The 22,577-nt window shown below is 45.7% G+C and overlaps 1 protein-coding gene across 1 annotated transcript; it reads right to left on the bottom strand.

The window, feature by feature from the left end:
* Nucleotides 1-2,540: 2,540 nt before the first annotated feature.
* LOC123409854 lies at nucleotides 2,541-5,562 on the bottom strand. The gene is made up of 2 exons (XM_045102724.1): nucleotides 5,255-5,562; nucleotides 2,541-4,696 (listed from the first exon to the last, which is right to left on the bottom strand). The coding sequence occupies exon 2, from the start codon at nucleotides 4,590-4,592 to the stop codon at nucleotides 2,907-2,909; it is 1,686 nt and encodes a 561-aa protein (XP_044958659.1). The 5' UTR covers nucleotides 4,593-4,696; nucleotides 5,255-5,562; the 3' UTR covers nucleotides 2,541-2,906.
* Nucleotides 5,563-22,577: the final 17,015 nt, after the last annotated feature.

Below are 22,577 nucleotides of genomic sequence, written 5' to 3'. Positions count from 1 at the left end.
GGGTAGGCTCGAGGAAGCATGCGGCCGAAGCGAAGGAAGCACCTTGACCGATGCTTTCACGTGTACGTGCATTTTCATGGTGGCTTTCACAGAATCACGGTCATGCAGTTTGGTGTTTGGTTGAGATTTTGCTGCGACCCAGCGAAATCTGGTAAGAAAAGCTAAACCAAAGAGGGCATGAATTACTTAGAGCTCAGTAGGCCCATACACATTTTGTCTGTGAAGATACTAGCCTATATACATTTAGGTTTTGCTGATATGAGATCTTTAGTACATGGACTAATCACATTTTTTTCATGTGTAATAGTGAAACTCATGTTTGATGTACCTTGTGTATCAATAAATTGGCACCTTCGTCTTGTTTCCCAATTATTCTATAATTTTTCAAGTTAAATTAGAGGGTTTAATTTGTCCAACTTCATATTACTTTTAAGTCACAACTTTTTATTGCTATACATTTTGATACTCTATAAATGCATGGCCTCGTACAGATATTATGTGCCACTTTTATATACGGGTAAAAGGGTAAGCAAAATAGATCTTCATGCACGTGCTCCAAATCGACATTAGATGTGCTTCATATCAATAGTAGAGGGCAATTGCACCAGGATTGGTGATTAGGTGGGCCAACTATCATTAATAGTACAAGGTTGCTCCCATGCACTATGTGTCTTCATTCCTAATGCCCTAAGGTTCTCCATTTAGTGCACAGGCCAATATTTATACCTCAAAGCTAGAACACTTTGCCCGACAATTCAAATGTGTTATTTGAGAAATTTTCTATTTTTCCAGATTTTTAGGCATTGAGAGTAAGCTGGGAAGAGAAAGAAAGAGAGCGTAAGAGCATTAGGAATGGGAACATGAAGGAAAACACTGCTTATTTGTTTCCACATCTTTTGTTGGAGGTGCAAATATTTTGTTAGGATGCTTTCCTGATGCCTCTCATTCTTATCGTTCTTGTGCACTCCTTCCTCTTCCTTTTGGCTTATGAAATATCATTATTGGCTAAACCATAGACATTTTCAACACATTTAGATAGCATGAGACCTCAAATGCGAGTCGGAAAGAGAAAGAAAAGAGGGCCTAAGAGCTGTGGGAATGGGAACATGAAGGAAAGCCTAACTTAGCTTTGTTTTCACCTCTAGTGTTGGAGGTGAGAACTCAATTTAGTGCTTCCCGATGCCTTCCATTCCTATTGTTCTCAAGCACTCCTTCCTCTTTCCTTTTTGACTTGCTTGGTTGTTTTAGCATAGAAACTAGGTACATGTGTGCATATATTCAATATGTGTCAAACAACAGCGGAGTTTGGTGGGGGCCAACCTGGGCCATGGCCCCCCAGCTCAAAAAAAAAAAGTTAAGGCTATATACATTTGTATTAGACTTATTTTTCATTAAAATCAATTGAAGATAATTATGTTTGCCCCTCCTCAAGTCCATTGCCCCTCCATGTTTTCGTCTCAAGCTCCGCCGCTGGTGTCAAATGCGAGCTAGGAAGAGTAACATAGAGAGGGCATAAGGGCAGTGAGAATAAGAACATAAAGGAAAGACTACCTTATCGGTTCTTCACCTCATGTTTAGGTGGAGCTTTTCGATGCCTCCCATGCCTCCCATGCCTATTGTTCTTCCTTGTATAGTTGGATTGCATTTTTTGGTGTTTGTTTTTGTTTGGCATGCCTTAATCTATTGGTAAGGTAATATAAGATGGTGGCTTAATAGTCTAACTTGTTTATACTCCCTCCGTCCTAAAATAAGTGTCTTAACCTTAGTATAACTTTATACTAAAGTTAATAGAAAGCTGAGACACTTATTTTGAGACAAATGAAGTACTCCCTCCGTCCCAAAATAAGTGTCACAACTTTTATACTAAGTTAGTGCAAATTTAGTACTAAAGCAGTGACACTTATTTTGGGATGGAGGGAGTACTTTATTATCCTCTCCGATTGATGCTAGAGATTACACGAATCTCAAATTTCAAATTTCAAATTTTGAATGAACGAGTGACGAATCTGAGAAAATTCAATACTCACTTCGACCCATATTACTCCGTATCTAGTAATATGCAGCGAAGGGAGTAATACATAGGTATCAGTGAAGTATATAACACACTTAGTAAAGTATATAACACACTTGTCAACGATTGTTTGTCACGTAGAAACTGCGCTGCTAGTTTTCATTTTCCGTCAAGTTGAGTACCATTCCATTTCATATAAGAGAAGTGTTCATATAAATAGCTAAAATATGAGTACTCTTGAGTACCATTCCATTTCATATAAATGGTTAACATATACTCCCTCCGCCAAATTAGTTGACCTAGATTTGTCTAGATCTAACACTAAAATATGTCTAGATATATCCGTATATAGACAAGTCTGAGACAACTAGTTGACGGAGGTAATACTCTCCCCGTCATAGTGCTAGATACATATATTTGAGCAACAAGCAATTCCAGACAGAGGTAGTATTAGAGACTGTGTTGACTGAACGGAATGAAAGTTGAGAATAGAGATAATACTACATCAGAATTCAGAAGTAGATAAATATAACAGAGAAAACTGGAGCCTATAAGAATGTACTCCTTCTGTCCTGAATTAGTTGTCTTAGATTTGTCTAGATACAAATGTACCTAGATACGTTAGTAATTTCGGACCAAGGTAATATATAATTGCAGCAAAGTGTCCTTGGAAAATAATTAGGTGTGAGACTCGACTGCTTTGCATATTTGATCTAACAGGATTGCTATCTACTTGTCCTATTGAGCAACTGCATGATACCATAACAAAGGGAGGCTTCAGCCTATTCGACTTCGCAGCAGGAAGCAAAACATTACCCTTATTTACCATGTTAGCTAGATGCTAAGCCAACTCCCATCTCTATAATCAGATATCCTTGTTTGTTGCTTGCAAACTTCAAAGTTTGATGCCCTTCGCCTTTACATTTGCCATGCTAGCCAGCCCACTCGCTGTCTCTGAACCCACCATGGTCGGCGTCTCAACAGGATCCATGAGGTCAACCCCCCTGTGCGGCTTCCTCCTTGTGTATGTGTAAGGGAACCTATGTCCTTCAACTCTTCTAGCAGGGTTCATCAAAGGAGGTGCCTTCGTCTTCAGTCCATCATGATGCTGTATGTGCATGGTTTCAGACTTCATCGGGAAGTTATAAGGTGGGTTTGCACTTGCACCAAGGGTCAGCATCTCAGAAATAATGTCAGGATTTCCTGGGTTGGGGACTTTCGTCAATCCGTTCATTTCATTGCCAATGGCGGTTCTCATATACAGACCAGGAGAACTTTCAGGAACCATGGCACCCAGCCGGCCAAAGTTCTTCAAAAGGTTCTTCTCATGGAAAGATTCTCTTGTGTCGTTTCCTTCATCTGAATATACTGTGATAGGTTTAGCTGCTGACTGATACCCACTTAACGCTGCAGAATGGTTGCCTGTTTTGAGATCCTCTAAAACAGCATGCTGGACTCCAAATGGACCTTTGACCAAGATAGGGTAAGTTTCTAGTGCACCCTCTGACTGCCAGGCTTTTGAGCTTGAACTGCCTAAACAACTTCTCCTTGTGTTTATGTATAAAGGATAAGATGAATTCACAGCAAAATTATGTACATGCTGTGAAAAAGGATAAGGAGAAAAGGTGGAGACCTGCACTCCCAGCTGCGTGAGTGGGATCAGTCCTGGTGTATGATGTATTCCTGCATTGCCATCAGCAATGGAATCACTGTCGGCATTTGTTTTAAGCACAACTTTTGGTGTTTTGCTACATTTTTTACCAGACTTATCTTGAAGGTGAAAAATGTGACTATTTGATGAGCTAATTTCCACTGGTTTTCCTCCATGGACTATCTCCTTGTATTCGGCTGACCAATTGGTACTTGATGTCCCTTCCATAAGTTTAGCTCGCTTCAATGGTGCAAAACTGGCAGCTTGAGCCTCACCAATATTTGATAGTCTCAAAGGAGAACTGTTTGGATCTGCAATTGTGAGAAGCTTCTCTTGCATCCAGTTGTGCCAAATGTGAATCTTCTCCTTGAGACTAGTATCCGCAACACTTCTTCTCCACAGCTTGTCCATGCATGCAAACTTCCAAACAATGCCATCATGATACAACTTCAGAAAATGATAATACCTTCGTCTCTGAAAGTTCATCAGTAATTCTCTTGCCCGAGAAACTTCTGGAGAATAAAATCCACCGTTCAATCTGTCAAAAAAACCTCTAAGTGGACTCCCAAAGAACATAGCACTGCCACTGAAGAGCTCAGTCATTGTTGTAAACAAGTCATGTTGGTCCATGTCCGGGAGGTACGCTGCTAGACGGAATCTATCGTCTTCCGTTAGACATGAGTTCCACGTCTCCAGAGACAGTAAGTCCTTTAACTCAGGCAGATCATAAAGCCCATAAGGCACATTGCACAGCTTGCCTCCATATATTGCAAGCTCACAATCGACCTCCGCATGTTCGCACTCATCAGTAGATTCACGACTAGGAAAGCTCTCAAGGAGTAATCTCTCCTCTTGCGTAAGGTCCTCATTTTCACGGCTGTAACCACTCTTCGCTATAGGCACACCACTTGCAACCTTCACAATGCCCATTGATGAAGAAGAGGCCCAATATGTCAATCAGTATCAGAGACAATCACAGAAGAGAGTCCACGGTGATTTCAGCACAATACCACACTATCCAGTAGAAGACCCCTCTGAAAAAAAAGGAGCAAACAAGCACATATCAGCAAGATAGCACCCAAGATTAACCAATAGTTCAACTTGGAAAACACTGTTCATGAGTTGGCATACAGAAAATGATGCATGCTGAACTAAAACCACTGAAATATAAAAGCCTGCATTACTGTATTGTATATGCCAGAAGTATGAACAACACAACATATTGGATAAATCATTCCTTCTAGCCCTTCTCTTGCAGACAGTAAAACGTATCACATCTTCTCTAACATTTTTGTTTCTGTTGGCCTAACTTATACAGTGACATCTTCTCTAACATTTTTGTTTCTGTTGGCCTAACTTATACAGTCACATAGACAGTAGACAAATCCCATCAGCGAAAAATCTAAAAAAAAAACGACCTAAAATTCGGACCTCCTAAAACCGGATCGCACATTACACGAACTGAAGCACAAACTGAAGCCCCGAGACACGCATGCACCGCATGCGATTCCGGGAAGCACAAGCGCCCCCACACGGCCACCACGAAGTCACACGCACAATTTAGCAATAATCGAAGCAAACAAGCCACCAACCTGCCCACCGTGCGATCCCCCCGCCGATCCTCCCCGCAAATCCGAGCGAGCTACGTGCCCACACCCAGCGAACCGGGCCCGGTCGGATCGGCCGCCCCACCGCGCGGAATCGCGGCAGGAGACGGCGAACTGGCCGGCGAAGCGGGGGATCGAGGGGGTGACGCTGCGCCGAGGGAGAGGAGGCGGCGGAGGAGAGGGGAGGGGAAAGGCGAGTGGAGGAGCCTCCAGGGCTGGGGGCGAGATGGACTGGTGTTGATGGCGCAGTCTGTGCCGCGGTACTGTTTCCGCCGCGCTGGTGCTTTGCCCCCATTTTGTGTCATGTGGAAATAGGAGCGACGTTTACTGCTGTCACCAGCAACAACTGCTTTCCTTCACTGTTTCCCTGGTTTTCCGCTTCTTTATTTTATGAAAAGGGGGCTGATAGGCGCGGACGCGCCGGCCCTAAATTTGGGCCGATCGTTGCGCAGCTGTGCGATCCAGCGAGTAAAATGCATTGGACCTGTTTTAATACTCTAACTTGGTTAGAGGTTAGATTTTACCTCTAGACTAACACTGAACTAACTCTAATCAAAAAGGTAATTGGATGAAAGGGTTAGATTGTTAATAAATGCATTTTTTCAATCATTTGGCTCATTCATCTAAAATTTTGTGTGGCGGAGGGAGAGAGAAAAGTAACTTTTTCTGGACCTCATCTAACTCTAACCCAAAAAAGCACCTCTTGGGTGGGTTAGATTTTTTGGATGGGTTAGATCCATCTAACCAACTCTAACCCACCTGTTTGGATTTTTGAGAGTTAGATGAGTTCAATCTAACCAACTCTAACTCTAACCCTAGCATCCAAACAGGGTCATTGCCCCCAAACTTGTTGGCTAGGTCCAAAACGGTCCTCAAACTCAGAAAATGTATCAGTACAATTCCAGTACTTGTTAATATGTGTCAATACGGTCCTCAAACTTGTTATGCCAGTCCTGACATATGGTCACACATACTATTCACGTATACTACTACTACGTACCGAGCGTGACACGTCAACATTTATTAAGGTCCCACCTGTTGGCGCGAGAAAGATTAAGAGAGTGCAAAGTGTGGAAGGAAATCATGATGGTTCTTGTTCAAATAAAGGTGCAGTCTTTATTATCTATGCTTTCAATCTAAGTCCTTCATCACCGGCGAGCGTCAACGGACCGGCGTCATCCTAAATATTCTTTGCCACCAGCGAGACAGTGAAACAACACATGCAGCAACCGACATCGGCGTTGTCTTCCGTATCTTCGGTTTGTAGCAAGTCCTCACCACGAATGCATGAAGTATATTAGTAGCACGTTCTAGTGCTCCACCGCTTATTGAAGAACGACGTTGAGGCGACGACCGCTTGATCGAAATCACATGTTATACGAACGAAAATGTAGTACCATGTACTCCTTTCGTTTTTAAATATAAGTCTTTTAAGAGATTTCATTGAAAATTAAAAAATAAAGTAAAATAAGTAAATCTATACTCTAAATTATGTCTATATACATCCGTATGTAGTTCATAATGAAATCTCTTAAAAGACTTATATTTAAGAATTGAGGGAATACTTCATAGTGTACTTTTCTGTTATACTCCATACTATTTTTTTAGATATACTCCATACTGCTTTTTATAGATACCGAAAAAGGCTTTTGTCTAGCTTTATAAATAAAGAAAATCGCCAGATCACAACATATGATACACGTTCAGCACACACACACGCACACACATAAATATCACAAAACACCACCAAAGGGTTTTGGTGAGGGCACAACTCAACAAGCCTCAAGAAACAAACACACCCACACCCAAACCCAATAACGGTGTCGTGAAAGCAACTCCAGAGGAATTGAGGAGTGCGCAAGTGAAGAAGATGTGATTGGAGTCCTCCACCACGTCGCACTGAGGAAAGATCCCATCTCCAGGGCCATTGCGTTTGAGCACCTCCACCCCAGAGGCGTACCCGGCCCCGGATCCATTGCCACAAGAAGATTCTGATTTTTAGTAGTAATCTAATGCCCCACACATCAGTGAGGGCTTCCGAGGCAATCGACGGGGCGATGGCCCGCTACACCCCAGCCCTGTAGCTGGCGACCACAACGCGAGCGCGGCAAAGGCTTGGGCTTGTCGTGCGGGGTGCTACCGCGTCAAGCTCGGGGGGCCGACCGCACCAGCTGAGAGGCACTCCCACCCTGGAAGCACCGTAAGAGCCAGCGGCGGCGACGGCAACGCGAGACGACCGGGGGAGCCGCCGAAGACCGGGGCTGTAATGCCTAAGATTCTGATTTTTAGTAGTAATCTAATGCCCCACACATCAGTGAGGGCTTCTGGGGCAATCGACGGGGCAATGGCCCGGTACACCCCAGCCCTGTAGCTGGCGACCACAATGCGAGCGCGACAAAGGCTTGGGCTTGGCGTCCGGGGCGCTACCGCGTCAAGCTCGGGCGGCCGACCGCACCAGCCGAGAGGCACTCCCACCCCTGGAAGCACCGTAAGAGCCAGCGGCGGCGACGGCAACGCGAGACAACCGGGGGAGCCGCCGAAGACCGGGGCTGTAATCCCCCGGACACACCCCCGGCGGTTGTTACTCCTGGCGAGATCTAGACTGGCCCCACATATCAATACTAGTCTTTTCTACGCACTTTGTCCTCACTCATGCGCACCTGAGATCAACTTCTCGGTCGGTCACCCATCGTAGAACTACTCCAAGCCAAGCACGCTTAACCTCGGAGTTCTGTTCGAATGGGCTCCCGAAAAAGAAGGAATTCCTTATTGATATGAGTAGTCTATCATCCGTAATAAGCCAGGCTATCACATACACCACCACTCAGAGGAACCAACGTCCTCGTCGGGACACAGTACTAGTCTTTTCTGCGCATTTTGTCCTCGCTCGTGCGCACCCGAGATCAACTTCCCGGTCGGTCACCCATCCTAAAACTACTCCAAGCCAAGCACGCTTAACCTGGGAGATCTGTTCGACTGGGCTCCCAGAAAAGAAGGAATTCCTTATTGATATGAGTAGTCTATCATCCGTAATAAGCCAGGCTATCACAGGGGCAGCGCCTCCAAGGTGTCCTCCCCCGCCTAGTCGTCCTCCTCCATCAGATCCGCCCACGAGAAGGGAAACGGTGAGGAGAGGGACGAGGGGGAGGGAGGGTGGCAGGAGCTGCGGACGGGGCATCGACAGGGATCCCGGTCAAGGCGTCGGAGAGGGACGGTGGCGGGGAAGGGCCCTGGTCGCCCGGAGCGTCGCGAGGAGCGAGAGGGGTTTCAAACTCCATCTCCTCGGCTGGATTTTCGATTTTTATAGATATACTCCATAGTTCGTGCAAAATAAGAAATACTCAATATTAATATGTAAGATATATTTTTCTTCAATACATTCCATATTACAGTTATATTTTTATTCAAGCTAGCAAACTACGAGCAGACTGTCGTGGCTTAATTGATGTGATGGTTCATTAGTAGTCGTGTACGTTACAACCAGCCGGAGATCCCTGATGCGGCACACCCGGTACGCTGCTGTATGTGCGGCCGTATGTCAGGACCGGTGCAACAAGTTAAGGACTATATAGACACCATATTAATAAGTATTGGGACCGTATTGATACACTTCTTAAGTTCGAGGGCTGTTATAGACCTAGCTAGCGAATTCAGGGGGCAAAGCTGCATTTTACTCTGATCTAGCAGCCAATAACAGTTTGATTCCTCCCTCACGTCATCTTCTTCTTTCACCATTTTTCAATTTCAGATCACACGTTTGACGTGGGATGTCTCTACCCTAGCCACCGCATGCGTGTGCCCCTGGTGAGGCGCGGGAGCACACACGTCCTTCTCCACGCCGCCACTCGGCACAGCACCAGCAGCTTATCGTCGGCACCCTCCCTCGTGCACCACCAGCCGCTCGTTGTCGCCTTTAGCTGGTTGAAGCTTTCCCAGTCAACGGTTGAAGCTTTCTATGCCGCTGGTTGCAGCTTAGATGCGGAGTGCCCGGCGACGAGCTTCTTCGTCTTTTTGGTTGAAGCTTTCCTGTAGCTGGTTGAAGCTTTCTATGTCATCGGTTGTAGCTTTTGTTGCGGGGATGCCTCGACAACCAACTTCTTCGTTCTTCTTTGAAACTTTTTACAACGCCGGTTGCAACTTCACCATAGCTAGTTGAAGCTTTGTCCATTCGACAGTAGCATATGTCACCTCGAGTTGAATCTTTTCTTTCGCCAGTTGTAGCTTTTTGTAAACAACGGTTGTAGCATCTCAGGTGTTGGTTGCAGCTTTCATGGGTACCTGCCCCAGCTTTCGTGTATCTTGGCTGAAGCTTTTTCTTTCACCGGCGGTAGCTTTTCCCGAAAACGGTTGTAGCATCTCAGGCACCGGTTGCAGCTTTCATATGTACCCGCTCCAGCTTTCGTGTATCGTGGTTGAAGACTCTCTTCTCACCGGCTATTCTTAGGTGCCCATTGAAACATCTGTTGTTGTCATCTTTAGCTCTGGCTGGTGCTGGTTGCAGCACCGTCGTTGGGTGGCACCGCTATAGCTTACAGAGCTATAGAAAGGAGATAAAAAGAACCAAGAAAACGGCTCCAAGATCCTCTAGGGATCCATGGCAGTTTAATGTGGGGAGAGGAGAAACGAAGCCGTGGCCGCGGTGAGCTAGCCGGAGTGGAGCTAGGGCTGTGTGGGTTTCGGCACACTCGCCAATGGGGATCAGAGAAACAGGGAAGTGGATGCGGGACTGGCTGAGTTCTTGGTTCGATGGAGACGTGAAAGGAAGATTTGATGGAGACGAAATAAGAACTGGTCAAGGAAAAAGATAAGGAGAAGTGGGATTAGCGGTTCATGGGCCCCACCACATATGGACCCGCGGGAGGACGTGTGGTGTGTTGGATCAAGTTAGATCCAACTGTTAGAGCATATTTCTCCAGATGTGGTTTTGGTAATTGATGACAATCCCTATGGACTAATGGTTGCCTTAAGTTATACTCGAAGGATTTGTCCATAGACACTTCTTGAAGTCCATCTGTTGGTTTCAAGGAGTTTATATGATGACCAAGGTGGTATTCAAGGTATTATCCAAAGAATGGTCATAAAGAAACAAGGTTGATCAAGACTAAGTCAAAGGGTAAATCAAGTTGATCAACACACAAAACGTACAAGATGTACCGAGAGGGATCAAGTGATCCCATGGTATGGTGAGCATTTTCCATTACGCTTTTGTGTACTAACCTATGTTCTTCGTGAGAGTTCTATGTGGGTTTAGGTGTGTTTCCATGGGCTTGCGTCAAGAGGAAGATCTCATTCAACCCATGAAGGATGACATCAAGTGGTGATCGTCATCAAGATTGTGATGTGCAAGTTCAAGTGAAGCATCATGAAGATATCATGCTTGAAGCTTGTCGTCCATTGTGGTGGCAATGGACTTGTGAAGATGTGCTGAAGAGTGGCTCACCCATAGTGAGTTTGGGGGAGCAATCAACTTGTCTTCATCAAGCCAACGCAATCAAGAAAGGCGGTCCATCTTGAGGAAGTCAAGTTCGTCATCATCTAGCTCAAGTGGACTATCTGCAAGGTATAGGTTTGCCCTTGATAGGTTTTTCTATTTTAGGACAGATTGTCGTACTTTCAAGGGGGGCTCTCAAGTGAGTAGCTTGATCATATCGCTCATTGAGAGCTCAAAGCATTTGCATCCTTGCATCATATTTATTGGGTCTTAATTGGTGTTTCTATTTGTGTGTTTTAGAGCTTATGGTCATATTTATGACAAGTTCGAGTTCATCAAAAACGGAGTTCGTGTGCATTTTCTATGATGTTTTTGATGTTGGAGCTTTTGTCGGTTCTTCATTCATAGAGGTTTCACATCTCTATATCATTAGCATTTTCATAAATGCATGTTCTTAATATAACCATTCATTGTTTGGGTAGTACTCGTCGTGTGCTATCCAACAAGCTTGAGTTTGCTCAATTCGGAGCTTGTATGCGAAAGTTATGGTAGTTCTCGATAGGTTTTCTCTCTCAAGCGGAAGTACCGCTCGGGTTGAGCGATAGTAACGCTCTGGCAGTACTGCCGCCCTCCCCTTCCGGCCTCTCTTCCACTTATATTTTCTTTGTGGCTTCATCGGTGCGTTTTTCCACTTTGAGCAGAAGTACCGCTTGGGGGGAGCGATAGTACCGCTCGAGCGGTACTGTCGCCCTCCCCTTTCGTCCCTACTTCCGTTTGTTTTTTCTCTCTGGCTTCCGATGACATGTTGCCCTTTTTTAGCAGAAGTACCGCTTGGGTTGGAGTGGTAGTACCGCTCGGCCCAGCGGTAGTACCGTTTGTGCACGACCAGTGCACACAATGGTTGGATTTGGGGAGCACTAGAAAAGGAGGTCTTCTTCCCCATTGCTCCCCAACTCTTGAGCTCGTGTTCTTCCCCCATTATTTACCTTCTTAGAGCTTGCTAACTCTCAATCCCTCCAATGATTCTTTCTAGTTCTTGAGGGAAAAGAGAGAGGAGATCTAGATCCACATTTCCACCAATCACTTTCTCCTCTATGTGAGGGGAACCCCTTGGATCTTGATCTTGGAGTTCTTTGTGAGCTCCTTGTTCTTACTCTCATATTCCTCCATAGCTTTTGTTGTTGTGGAGGGATTTGAGTGTGAGGGACTTGATCACTTCGTGTGTTCTTGCCATTGCATTGGTTGCATCGGTTTGAGTCCTCGGTGATACGTGGAAGTGAAAAGTTTGAGAAGCTTATTACCCTTCGGTGCTTGGTACCCTAAAGATTGTCCTTCGTGGATGCTTTGGCGTCCTAGAAGATTGGTGGTGCCTTGGAGCTCAATCATTGTGGTGTAAATCTCCAGGCAAGTGTCGGGGTCTCCAATTAGGTTGTGGAGATTGCTCCGAGCATTTGAGGTTACCTCGAAGCCACTTCCGTTGTGGTGAAGCTTCATGGTGTTGTTGGGAGCCTCCAATTAAGTTGTGGAGATTGCCTCAATCTTGTTTGTAGGGGTTCGGTGACCGCCCTCAAGGTTCCCTTAGTGCAATCACGACGTATTGCATTGTGAGAGGGCGTGAGGAGATTACGGGGACTTAGTGGCATCTTGGGGAGCATTGTGCCCCCACACCGCTCCAAACAAAGATTAGCATCCACAAGGGTGTGAACTTCTGGATACATCATTGTCTCCGCGTGCCTCGGTTATCTCTCACCCCAACCTTTTACTTATGCACTTTACTTTGTGATAGCCATATTGTTTCTTGTTATATATCTTGGTATTGTTGGGTAACGTAGCATAAAATCAAAATTTTCCTACGCCATATTCAGATCTTCCTATGGAGAGACCAGCAACGAGAGAGGGGTGAGTGCATCTTCATACCTTTGAAGATCGCTAAGCGGAAGTGTTGCAAGAACGCGGTTGATGGAGTCGTGCTCGCGGCGATTCAGATTGCGGTGTGATTCCGATCTAGTGCCGAACCACGACACCTCCGCGTTCAACACACGTGCAACCCGGTGACGTCTCCCACACCTTGATCCAGCAAGGAGGAGGGAGAGGTTGGGGAAGATCTCCGGCAGCACGACGACGTGGTGTCGATGGAGAGACCAGGTCTCCCCGCAGGGCTTCGCCAAGCACCGTGGGAGAGGAGGAAGGATGGAAGCAGGGCTGCGCCGAGGGAGATGGAGAATTGTGTGTAAAACAGCCCCAAAACCCTGTCTATATATAGGAGGAGGGGAGGGGGTGTGCCACCCCTAGGGTTCCCACCCTAGGTGGTGCGGTAGCCCAGATGGGAGAGGGGGGCGGCGGCCACGACAGGGAGAGGGGGGTGCACCCCTAGGTGGGCATTAGGCCCACCAGCGCCTAGGGTTTCCCTCCCTCCCTCTTTGGTGCGCATGGGCTGGGTGTGGGGGGCACACCAGGCCACCTAGGGGCTGGTTCCCTCCCGCACTTGGCCCACGTAGCCCTCCGGGGCTTGTGGCCCCTCCCGGTGGGCCTCTGGAACCCTTCCGGTGGTCCCGACACTTTGTCGGTGGTGCCCGAAACATTTCCGGCGTCCAAACCCATCCATCCTATATATCATTCTTTACCTCCGGACCATTCCGGAGCTCCTCGTGACGTCCGGGATCTCATCCGGTACTCCGAACAACCTTCGGTAACCTCGTATAACAATTCCCTATAACCCTAGCGTCATCGAACCTTAAGTGTGTAGACCCTACGGGTTCAGGAATCATGCAGACATGACCGAGACACTCTCCGGCCAATAACCATCAGCGGGATCTAGATACCCATGGTGGCTCCCACATGTTCCATGATGATCTCATCGGATGAACCACGATGTCAAGGATTCAATTAATCTCGTATACAATTCCCTTTGTCTGTCGGTACAGAACTTGCCCGAGATTCGACCGTCGATATACCTATACCTTGTTCAATCTCGTTACCGGTAAGTCTCTTTACTCGTTCCGTAGCACGTCATCCTGTGACTAACTCCTTAGTCGCATTGACCTCATGATGATGTTCTACCGAGTGGGCCCAGAGATACCTCTCCGTCACACGAGTGACAAATCCCGATCTCGATTCGTACCAACCCAACAGACACTTTCGGAGGTACCCGTAGTGCACCTTTATAGTCACCCAGTTACGTTGTGACGTTTGATACACCCAAAGCACTCCTACGGTATCCGGGAGTTGCACAATCTCATGGTCTAAGGAAAAGACACTTGACATTAGAAAAGCTTTAGCATACAAACAATACGATCTAGTGCTATGCTTAGGATTGGGTCTTGTCCATCACATCATTCTCCCAATGATGTGATCCCGTTATCAATGACATCTAATGCCCATGATCAGGAAACCATGATCATCTATTGATCAACGAGCTAGCCAACTAGAGGCTTTCTAGGGACACATTGTGATCTATTTATTCACACATGTACTTTTGTTTCCTATTAATACAATTATAGCATGAACAATAGACGATTATCATGAACAAGGAAATATGATAATAACCATTTTATTATTGCCTCTAGGGTATATTTCCAACAGTCTCCCAGTTGCACTAGAGTCAATAATCTAGTTACATTGTGATGTATCGAACACCCATAACATTATGGTGTTGATCATGTTTTTCTCGAGGAAGAGGTTTAGTCAATGGGTCTGCAACATTCAGATCCGTGTGTACTTTACAAATATCTATTACTCCACTCTGGACATGGTCCTGGATGGAGTTGTAGCGGCGTTTGAGGTGCTTGGTCTTCAGATGAAACCTGGGCTCCTTGGCTATGGCAATGGCCCCAGTGTTATCACAGAAGAGTGTCATTGGACCCGACGCGCTTGGAACCACTCCAAGGTCGGTGATGAGCTCCTTCATCCAAATTCCTTCATGAGCCGCTTCTGAAGCAGCTATGTACTTTGCTTCACATGTAGATGCTGCCACGACTTCTTGCTTGCTGCTGCACCATCTCACTGCCCCACCATTCAGAACATACACGTATCTGGTCTGTGACTTAGAGTCATCCGGATCTGTGTTGAAGCTAGCATCGACGTAACCCTTTACGACGAGCTCTTTGCCACCTCCATAAACGAGAAACATCTCCTAGTCCTCTTCAGGTACTTAAGGATATTCTTGACCGTTGTCCAGTGTTCGATACCAGGATCAGTTTGGTACCTCCCTACCAAACTTATGGCAAGGTTTATATCAGGTCTGGTATACAGCATGGCATACATTAGAGAGCCTACGGCTGAAGCGTAGGGGACAGTACTCATCTTCTCTCTATCTGCTGCCGTGGTCGGTGACTGAGTCTTACTCAATCTCATACCTTGCAAAATTGGCAAGAACCCCTTCTTTGAGTTTTCCATATTGAACTTCTTCAATATCTTGTCAAGGTATGTACTTTGCGAAAGACCTATGAGGCATCTCGATCTATCTCTATAGATCTTGATGCCTAATATGTATGCAGCTTCTCCAAGGTCCTTCATCGAAAAACCCTTGTTCAAATAGGCCTTTATGCTCTCCAACATCTCTATATTATTCCCCATCAATAATATGTCATCCACATATAGTATGAGGAAAGCTACAGAGCTCCCACTCACTTTCTTGTACAGACATGCTTCTCCATAAACCTGTATGAACCCCAACGCTTTAATCACCTCATTAAAGCGAATGTTCCAACTCCGTGATGCTTGCACCAGCCCATAGATGGAGCGCTGGAGCATGCACACTTTGTTAGCACCCTTAGGGTCGACAAAACCTTCTGGTTGCATCATATACAACTCTTCCTTAAGATTCCCGTTAAGGAACGCTATTTTGACGTCCATTTGCCAAATTTCATAATCATGAGAAGCGGCAATTGCTAACATGATTCGGACTGACTTCAGCTTCGCTACGGGAGAGAAAGTCTCTTCGTAGTCAACTCCTTGAATTTTTTGAAAACCCTTTGCGACAAGTCGAGCTTTATAAACGGTCACATTACCGTTTGCATCAGTTTTGTTCTTGAAGATCCATTTATTCTCTATGGCTCGCCGATCATCGGGCAAGTCCACCAAAGTCCATACTTTGTTCTTATACATGGATCCTATCTCGGATTTCATAGCCTCAAGCCATTTGTTGGAATCCGGGCCCGCCATTGCTTCTTCATAGTTCGAAGGTTCACCGTTGTCTAACAACATGATTTCCATCACAGGGTTGTCGTACCACTCTGGTGCGGAGCGTACCCTTGTGGACCTTCGCGGTTCAGTAGCAACTTGATCTGAAGCTTCATGATCATCATTATTAACTTCCTCTTCGATTGGCGTAGGCCACAGGAACAATTTCCCATGCTGCGCTACTCTCCGGTTCGAGAGGGGGTGTAATTACCTCATCAAGTTCTACTTTCCTCCCACTTACTTCTTTCGAGAGAAACTCTTCCTCTAGAAAGGATCCGTTCTTGGCAACAAAGGTTTTACCTTCGGATCTAAGATAGAAGGTATACCCAATAGTTTCCTTAGGGTATCCTATTAATACACATTTCTCCGCTTTGGGTTCGAGCTTCTCTGGTTGAAGTTTCTTCACATAAGCATCGCAGCCCCAAACCTTAAGAAACGACAACTTAGGTTTCTTGCCAAACCATAGTTCATACGGTGTCGTCTCAACGGGTTTAGACGGTGCCCTATTTAAAGTGAATGCTGCAGTTTCTAATGTGTACCCCCAAAATGATAGCGGTAAGTCAGTAAGAGACATCATAGATCGTACCATATCTAATAAGGTGCGATTACGACGTTCACACACTCCGTTGCGTTGCAGTGTGCTAGGCGGCATCAGTTGTGAAACGATTCTGCACTTCCTTAGGTGTGTGCCAAACTCGTGACTCAAATATTCTCCTCCACGATCAGATCGTAGACACTTCATTTTCCTGTCACGTTGATTCTCAACCTCACTCTGAAATTCCTTGAACTTTTCAAACGTCTCACATTTGTGCTTCATCAAGTAGATATACCCATACCTACTCAAATCATCGGTGAGAGTGAGAACATAACGGTAGCCACCGCGAGCTTCAACGTTCATTGGACCACACACATAAGTATGTATTATTTCCAATAAGTCGGTCGCTCTCTCCATTATTCCTGAGAATGGAGTCCTAGTCATCTTGCCCATGAGGCACGGTTCGCATGTGTCAAATGATTCAGAGTCAAGAGACTCTAATAGTCCATCGGTATGGAGCTTCTTCATGCGCTTAACACCGATATGACCAAGGCGGCAGTGCCACAAGTATGTTTGACTATCATTATCAACTTTACATCTTTTGGTACTCACACTATGAATATGTGTAACATCACGATCGAGATCCATCAAGAATAAACCATTCACTAGCGGAGCATGACCATAAAACATATCACTCATATAAATAGAACAACCATTATTCTCTGACTTAAATGAGTAGCCGTCTCGCATTAAGCAAGACCCTGATACAATATTCATGCTCAAAGCTGGTACTAAATAACAATTATTAAGGTTTAAAACTAATCCTGACGGTAGATGTAGAGGCAGCGTGCCAACGGCGATCACATCGACCTTGGAGCCATTCTCGACGCGCATCGTCCCTCGTCCTTGGCGAGTCTCCGCTTATTCCGCAGTTCCTGCCTTGAGTTGCAAATGTGAGCAATAACACCGGTATCAAATACCCAGGAGCTACTACGAGCGCTGGTAAGGTACACATCAATAACATGTATATCACATATACCTTTAACGTTGTCGGACTTCTTGTCTGCTAAGTACTTGGGGCAGTTCCGTTTCGAGTGACCTTTCCCCTTGCAATAGAAGCACTCAGTCTCAGGCTTGGGTCCATTCTTTTTCTTCTTCCCGGTATCTGGCTTACCGGGCGCGGCAACGGCTTTGACGTCTTTCTTGAAGTTCTTCTTGCCCTTGCCCTTCTTGAAACTCGTGGTATTATTGACCATCAACACTTGATGCTCTTTCTTGATTTCTACTTCTGCAGACTTGAGCATCGAGTACAACTCGGGAATGGTATTTTCCATCCCTTGCATGTTGTAGTTCAGCACAAAACCTTTGTAGCTTGGTGGGAGAGACTGGAGGATTCTGTCAATTATAGCATCATCCGTAAGTTCGACTCCAAGTGAAGTCAGACGACCGTGTAACCCAGACATTTTGAGTATGTGCACACTGACAGAACTGTTCTCCTCCATCTTACAGCTAAAGAACTTGTCAGAGACTTCATATCTCACGACACGGGCATGAGCTTGAAAAACTAGTTTCAGCTCTTGGAACATCTCATATGCACCGTGTTGCTCAAAACGCCTTTGGGGCCCCGTTTCCAAACTGTATAACATGCCACACCTAACGAGAGAGTAGTCATCACTCCGCATTTGCCAGACGTTCAGAATGTCCTGGGCTGCTGCAGGAGCAGGAGGGTCACCTAGCGGCGCATCAAGGACATAAGCCTTTTTAGCTGCTTCAAGGATGAGCTTCAAGTTGCGGACCCAGTCCGCATAGTTGCTACCATCATCTTTCAGCTTGTTTTTCTCTAGGAATGACGTTGAAACTGAGGTTGACGTTGGCCATCTACAATATTTATAAAGACAACTTTTAGACTAAGTTCATGACAATTAAGTTCATTTAATCAAATTAAGTTTGAACTCCCACTTAAATCGACACCCCTCTAGTCATCTAAGTGATACATGATCCATGTTGACTAACCCGTGTCCGATCATCACGTGAGATGGACTAGTCGTCATGGTGAGCAACTTCATACTGATCGTATTCAACCATACGACTCATGTTCGACCTTTCGGTCTCTTGTATTCGAGGTCATGTCTGTACATGTTAAGCTCGTCGAGTCAACCTAAGTGTTTGGCATGTGTAAATCTGGCTTACACCCGTTGTATCACACCCGATCATCACGTGGTGCTTTGAGACAACGATCCTTCGCAACGGTGCACACTTAGGGGAATACATTCTCGATTTTTTTTAAGAGGGATCATCTTATTATGCTACCGTCGTTCTAAGCAATAAGATGAAAAACATGACAAACATTACATGCAATCATATAGTGACATGATATGGCCATTATCATCTTTGCTCTTTCGATCTCCATCTTCAGGCATCGAATGATCATCATTGTCACCGGTGTGACACCATGATCTCGATCATAATGATCACCATCATCGTGTCTCCGTGAAGTCATCACGCCAACTACTACTACCACTACTACTATAGCTAACGGTTAGCAATGAAGTAAAAGTAGTAAACACATGGCGTTGCATCTCATACAATAAATTTAGACAACTCCTATGGCTCCTGCCGGTTGTCTTGCTCATCGACATGCAAGTCGTGAATCCTATTACAATGGCATGATCATCTCATACATCACACATGCAACATCACAACTTTGGCCATATCACATCACATGTCAAACCCTGCAAAAACAAGTTAGACGTCCTCTAATTGTTGTTGCATGTTTTACGTGGCTGATTTGCGTTTGTAGCAAGAACGCCTTCTTACCTATGTGACAGCCACAACGATGATATGCCAAAGCTATTTACCCTTCACAAGGACCCTTTTCATCAAATCCAATCCGACTAGAGTGGGAGAGACAGACACCCGCTAGCCACCTTTATGCACGGTGTGCATGTCTGTTGGTGGAACCTGTCTCACGTAAGCGTACGTGTAAGGTCGGTCCGGGCCGCTTCATCCCACAATAACGCCGGAAAAGAATAAGACTAGTAGCTGCAAGAAATTGACAAATCATCGCCCACAACCTTTTGTGTTCTACTCATGCATAGAATCTACGCATAGAAAACCTGGCTCGGATGCCACTTTTGGGTAACGTAGCATAAAATCAAAATTTCCCTACGCCATATTCAGATCTTTCTATGGAGAGACCAGCAACGAGAGAGGGGTGAGTGCATCTTCATACCTTTGAAGATCTCTAAGCGGAAGCGTTGCAAGAACGTGGTTGGTGGAGTCGTACTTGCGGCGATTCAGATCGCGGCGTGATTCCGATCTAGTGCCGAACTACGGCACCTCCGCGTTCAACACACGTGCAACCCGGTGACGTCTCCCGCACCTTGATCCATCAAGGAGGAGGGAGAGGTTGGGGAATATCTCCGGCAACACGACGGCGTGGTGTCGATGGAGAGACGAGGTCTCCCGGCAGGGCTTCGCCAAGCACCGTGGGAGAGGAGGAAGGAGGGAAGCAGGGCTGCGCCGAGGGAGATGGAAAACTCTGTGTAAAACAGCCCCAAAACCCTCTCTATATATAGGAGGAGGAGGGGAGGGGGGGTGCACCACCCCTAGGTTTCCCACCCTAGGTGGCGCGGCAGCCCAGATGGGAGAGGGGGGCGACGGCTAGGGCAGGGACACGGGGGGGGGGGGGTGCACCCCTAGGTGGGCCTTAGGCACACCAGCGCCTAGGGTTTCCCCTCCCTCCCTCTTTGGTGCGCATGGGCTGGGTGTGGGGGGCACACTGATGAACCAAAAGTATAGGGGATCAATCGTGGTCCTTTCGATAAGTAAGAGTGTCGAACCCAATGAGGAGCAGAAGGATCTGACAACTAGTTTTCAGCAAGGAAAAATCTGCAAGCACTGAAATTGTCGGTAACAAGTGATTGTGTGGTGAGATGATTCATAGCAAGCAACAAGTAACAAAAGTAGCAACGGTGCAGCAAAGTGGCCCAATCCCTTTTGTAGCAAGGTACAAGCCTGGACAAAGTCTTATAGGAGGAAAAACGCTCCCGAGGACACACGGGAGTTTCTGTCATGCTAGTTTCATCATGTTCATACGATTCACGTTCGTTACTTTGATAGTTTGATATGTGGGTGGACCGGTGCTTGGGTACTGCCCTTACTTGGACAAGCATCCCACTTATGATTAACCCCTCTCGCAAGCATCCGCAACTACGAAAGAAGAATGAAGACAAAGTCTAACCATAGCATTAAACTAGTGGATCCAAATCAGCCCCTTACGAAGCAACGCATAAACTAGGGTTTAAGCTTCTGTCACTCTAGCAACCCATCATCTACTTACTACTTCCCAATGCCTTCCTCTAGGCCCAAATAATGGTGAAGTGTTACGTAGTCAACGTTCACATAACACCACTAGAGGAAAAACAACATACAAGATATCAAAATACCGAATGAATACCAAATTCACATGACTATTATTAGCATGACTTATCCCATGTCCTCAGGCACAAAAGTAACTACTCACAAAGCATAATCATAATCATGATCAGAGGTGTAATGAGTAGCATCAAGGATCTGAACATAAACTCTTCCACCAAATAATCCAACTAGCATCAACTACAAAGAGTAATCAACACTACTAGCAACCTTACAAGTACCAATCGGAGTCGCGAGACGAAGATTGGTTACAAGAGATGAAATAGGGTTTGGAGATGAGATGGTGCTGATGAAGATGTTGATGTAGATGAGTCCCCTCCGATGAGAGGAGTGTTGGTGATGATGATGGCGACGATTTCCCCCTCCGGGAGGGAAGTTTCCCTGGCAGGATCGTCCTGTCGGAGCTCTAGACTGGTTCTGCTCAAGTTCCGCCACGTGGCGGCAGCGAAACCACGAAAAGCTCCCTTCAGATTTTTTCTGGACGAAACCCTCCATATAGCAAAAGAGGGGGGCAAGTGGGCCAACAGGGTGCCCACAAGCCCCCATGGCGCGGCCTGGGGGGTGGCCGCGCCGTGCAGGCTTGTGGCCACCCCCTGGCCCTCCTCCGGTACTTCTTCGGCCTAGTATTTCTTATATATTGGGAAAAAAATCTCCGTTGATTTTCACGGCGTTTGGAGTTGCGCAGAATAGGTATCTAAACTTTGCTCCACTTTCAGGCCAGAATTCCAGTTGCCGGTATTCTCCCTCTTCATGTAAACCTTGCAAAATAAGAGAGGAAAGGCATGAGAATAGTACAGTGAAGTGAAATAACAGCCAAGGAAGCGACAAATATCAACGTGAAAACATGATGCAAAATGGACGTATCAACTCCCCCAAGCTTAGACCTCGCTTGTCCTTAAGCGAAAGCCGAGCTCAATAAATATGTCCACATGTTTAGGGAGAGAGGTTTCAAAAAAACAAGATACGAACATGCATGCATCATGATCATGATCAGAACAACAATACCAACATATAATCTCTCATGCTAAAGTGATAATTCCTTCACAAAGTAAAGCATGGATCAAGAACCTTACCGAGAAGTAACAACCGGTAGCCTTTAGTCATTGAAGCAATTGCAATTTATCACAACATCAGAAAGAGTCAAGTAAGAGCTTGTAAAGCAAATCCACATACTCAACCATTCTTTCGTTCTCTACAATTGCTACAACTCACGTGGTACTCATGAGATCAAAGTTTCAGCTGAACACAAAGAAAGATAGGGGCTTATATTTGCCTCCCAACTGCGTACCTCAAGGGTAATGTCAACAATAATAATTCATGAATGCCTACCTCCAAGTTGACATATGAATATAGATCTTTCCCAAGCATATGACGGTAGCCAAGACAAAGGCAAAAAAGGGAATTGGTGAAGATCACCATGACTCTTTCAAGGGTAAAAAGTAAAGGTACAAGATATGCCCTTCGCAGAGGGAAGTAGAGGTTGTCATGCGCTTTTGAGGTTTGAATGTGTGTCCTCTTAGTGCAGATGAACGTCACTTCATATTGCCCCCTGTGATAAAGAACTTTATTATGCAGTCTGTCGCTTTTATGTCTTCCTCATCACATGTCCGTATAAAGCTTATTTTCCACACACTAATAGATCATACATATTAGAGAGCAATTTTTATTGCTTGCATCGATGACAACTTACTTGAAGGATCTTATTCAATCCATAGGTAGGTATG

This window comes from Hordeum vulgare, chromosome 7H (genome assembly GCF_904849725.1).
Source record: "Hordeum vulgare subsp. vulgare chromosome 7H, MorexV3_pseudomolecules_assembly, whole genome shotgun sequence".
NCBI classification, from domain to species: domain Eukaryota; kingdom Viridiplantae; phylum Streptophyta; class Magnoliopsida; order Poales; family Poaceae; genus Hordeum; species Hordeum vulgare.
The sequence above is the reverse complement of the archived record's forward strand: the minus strand, read 5'-3'. Positions and strand labels throughout refer to the sequence as shown.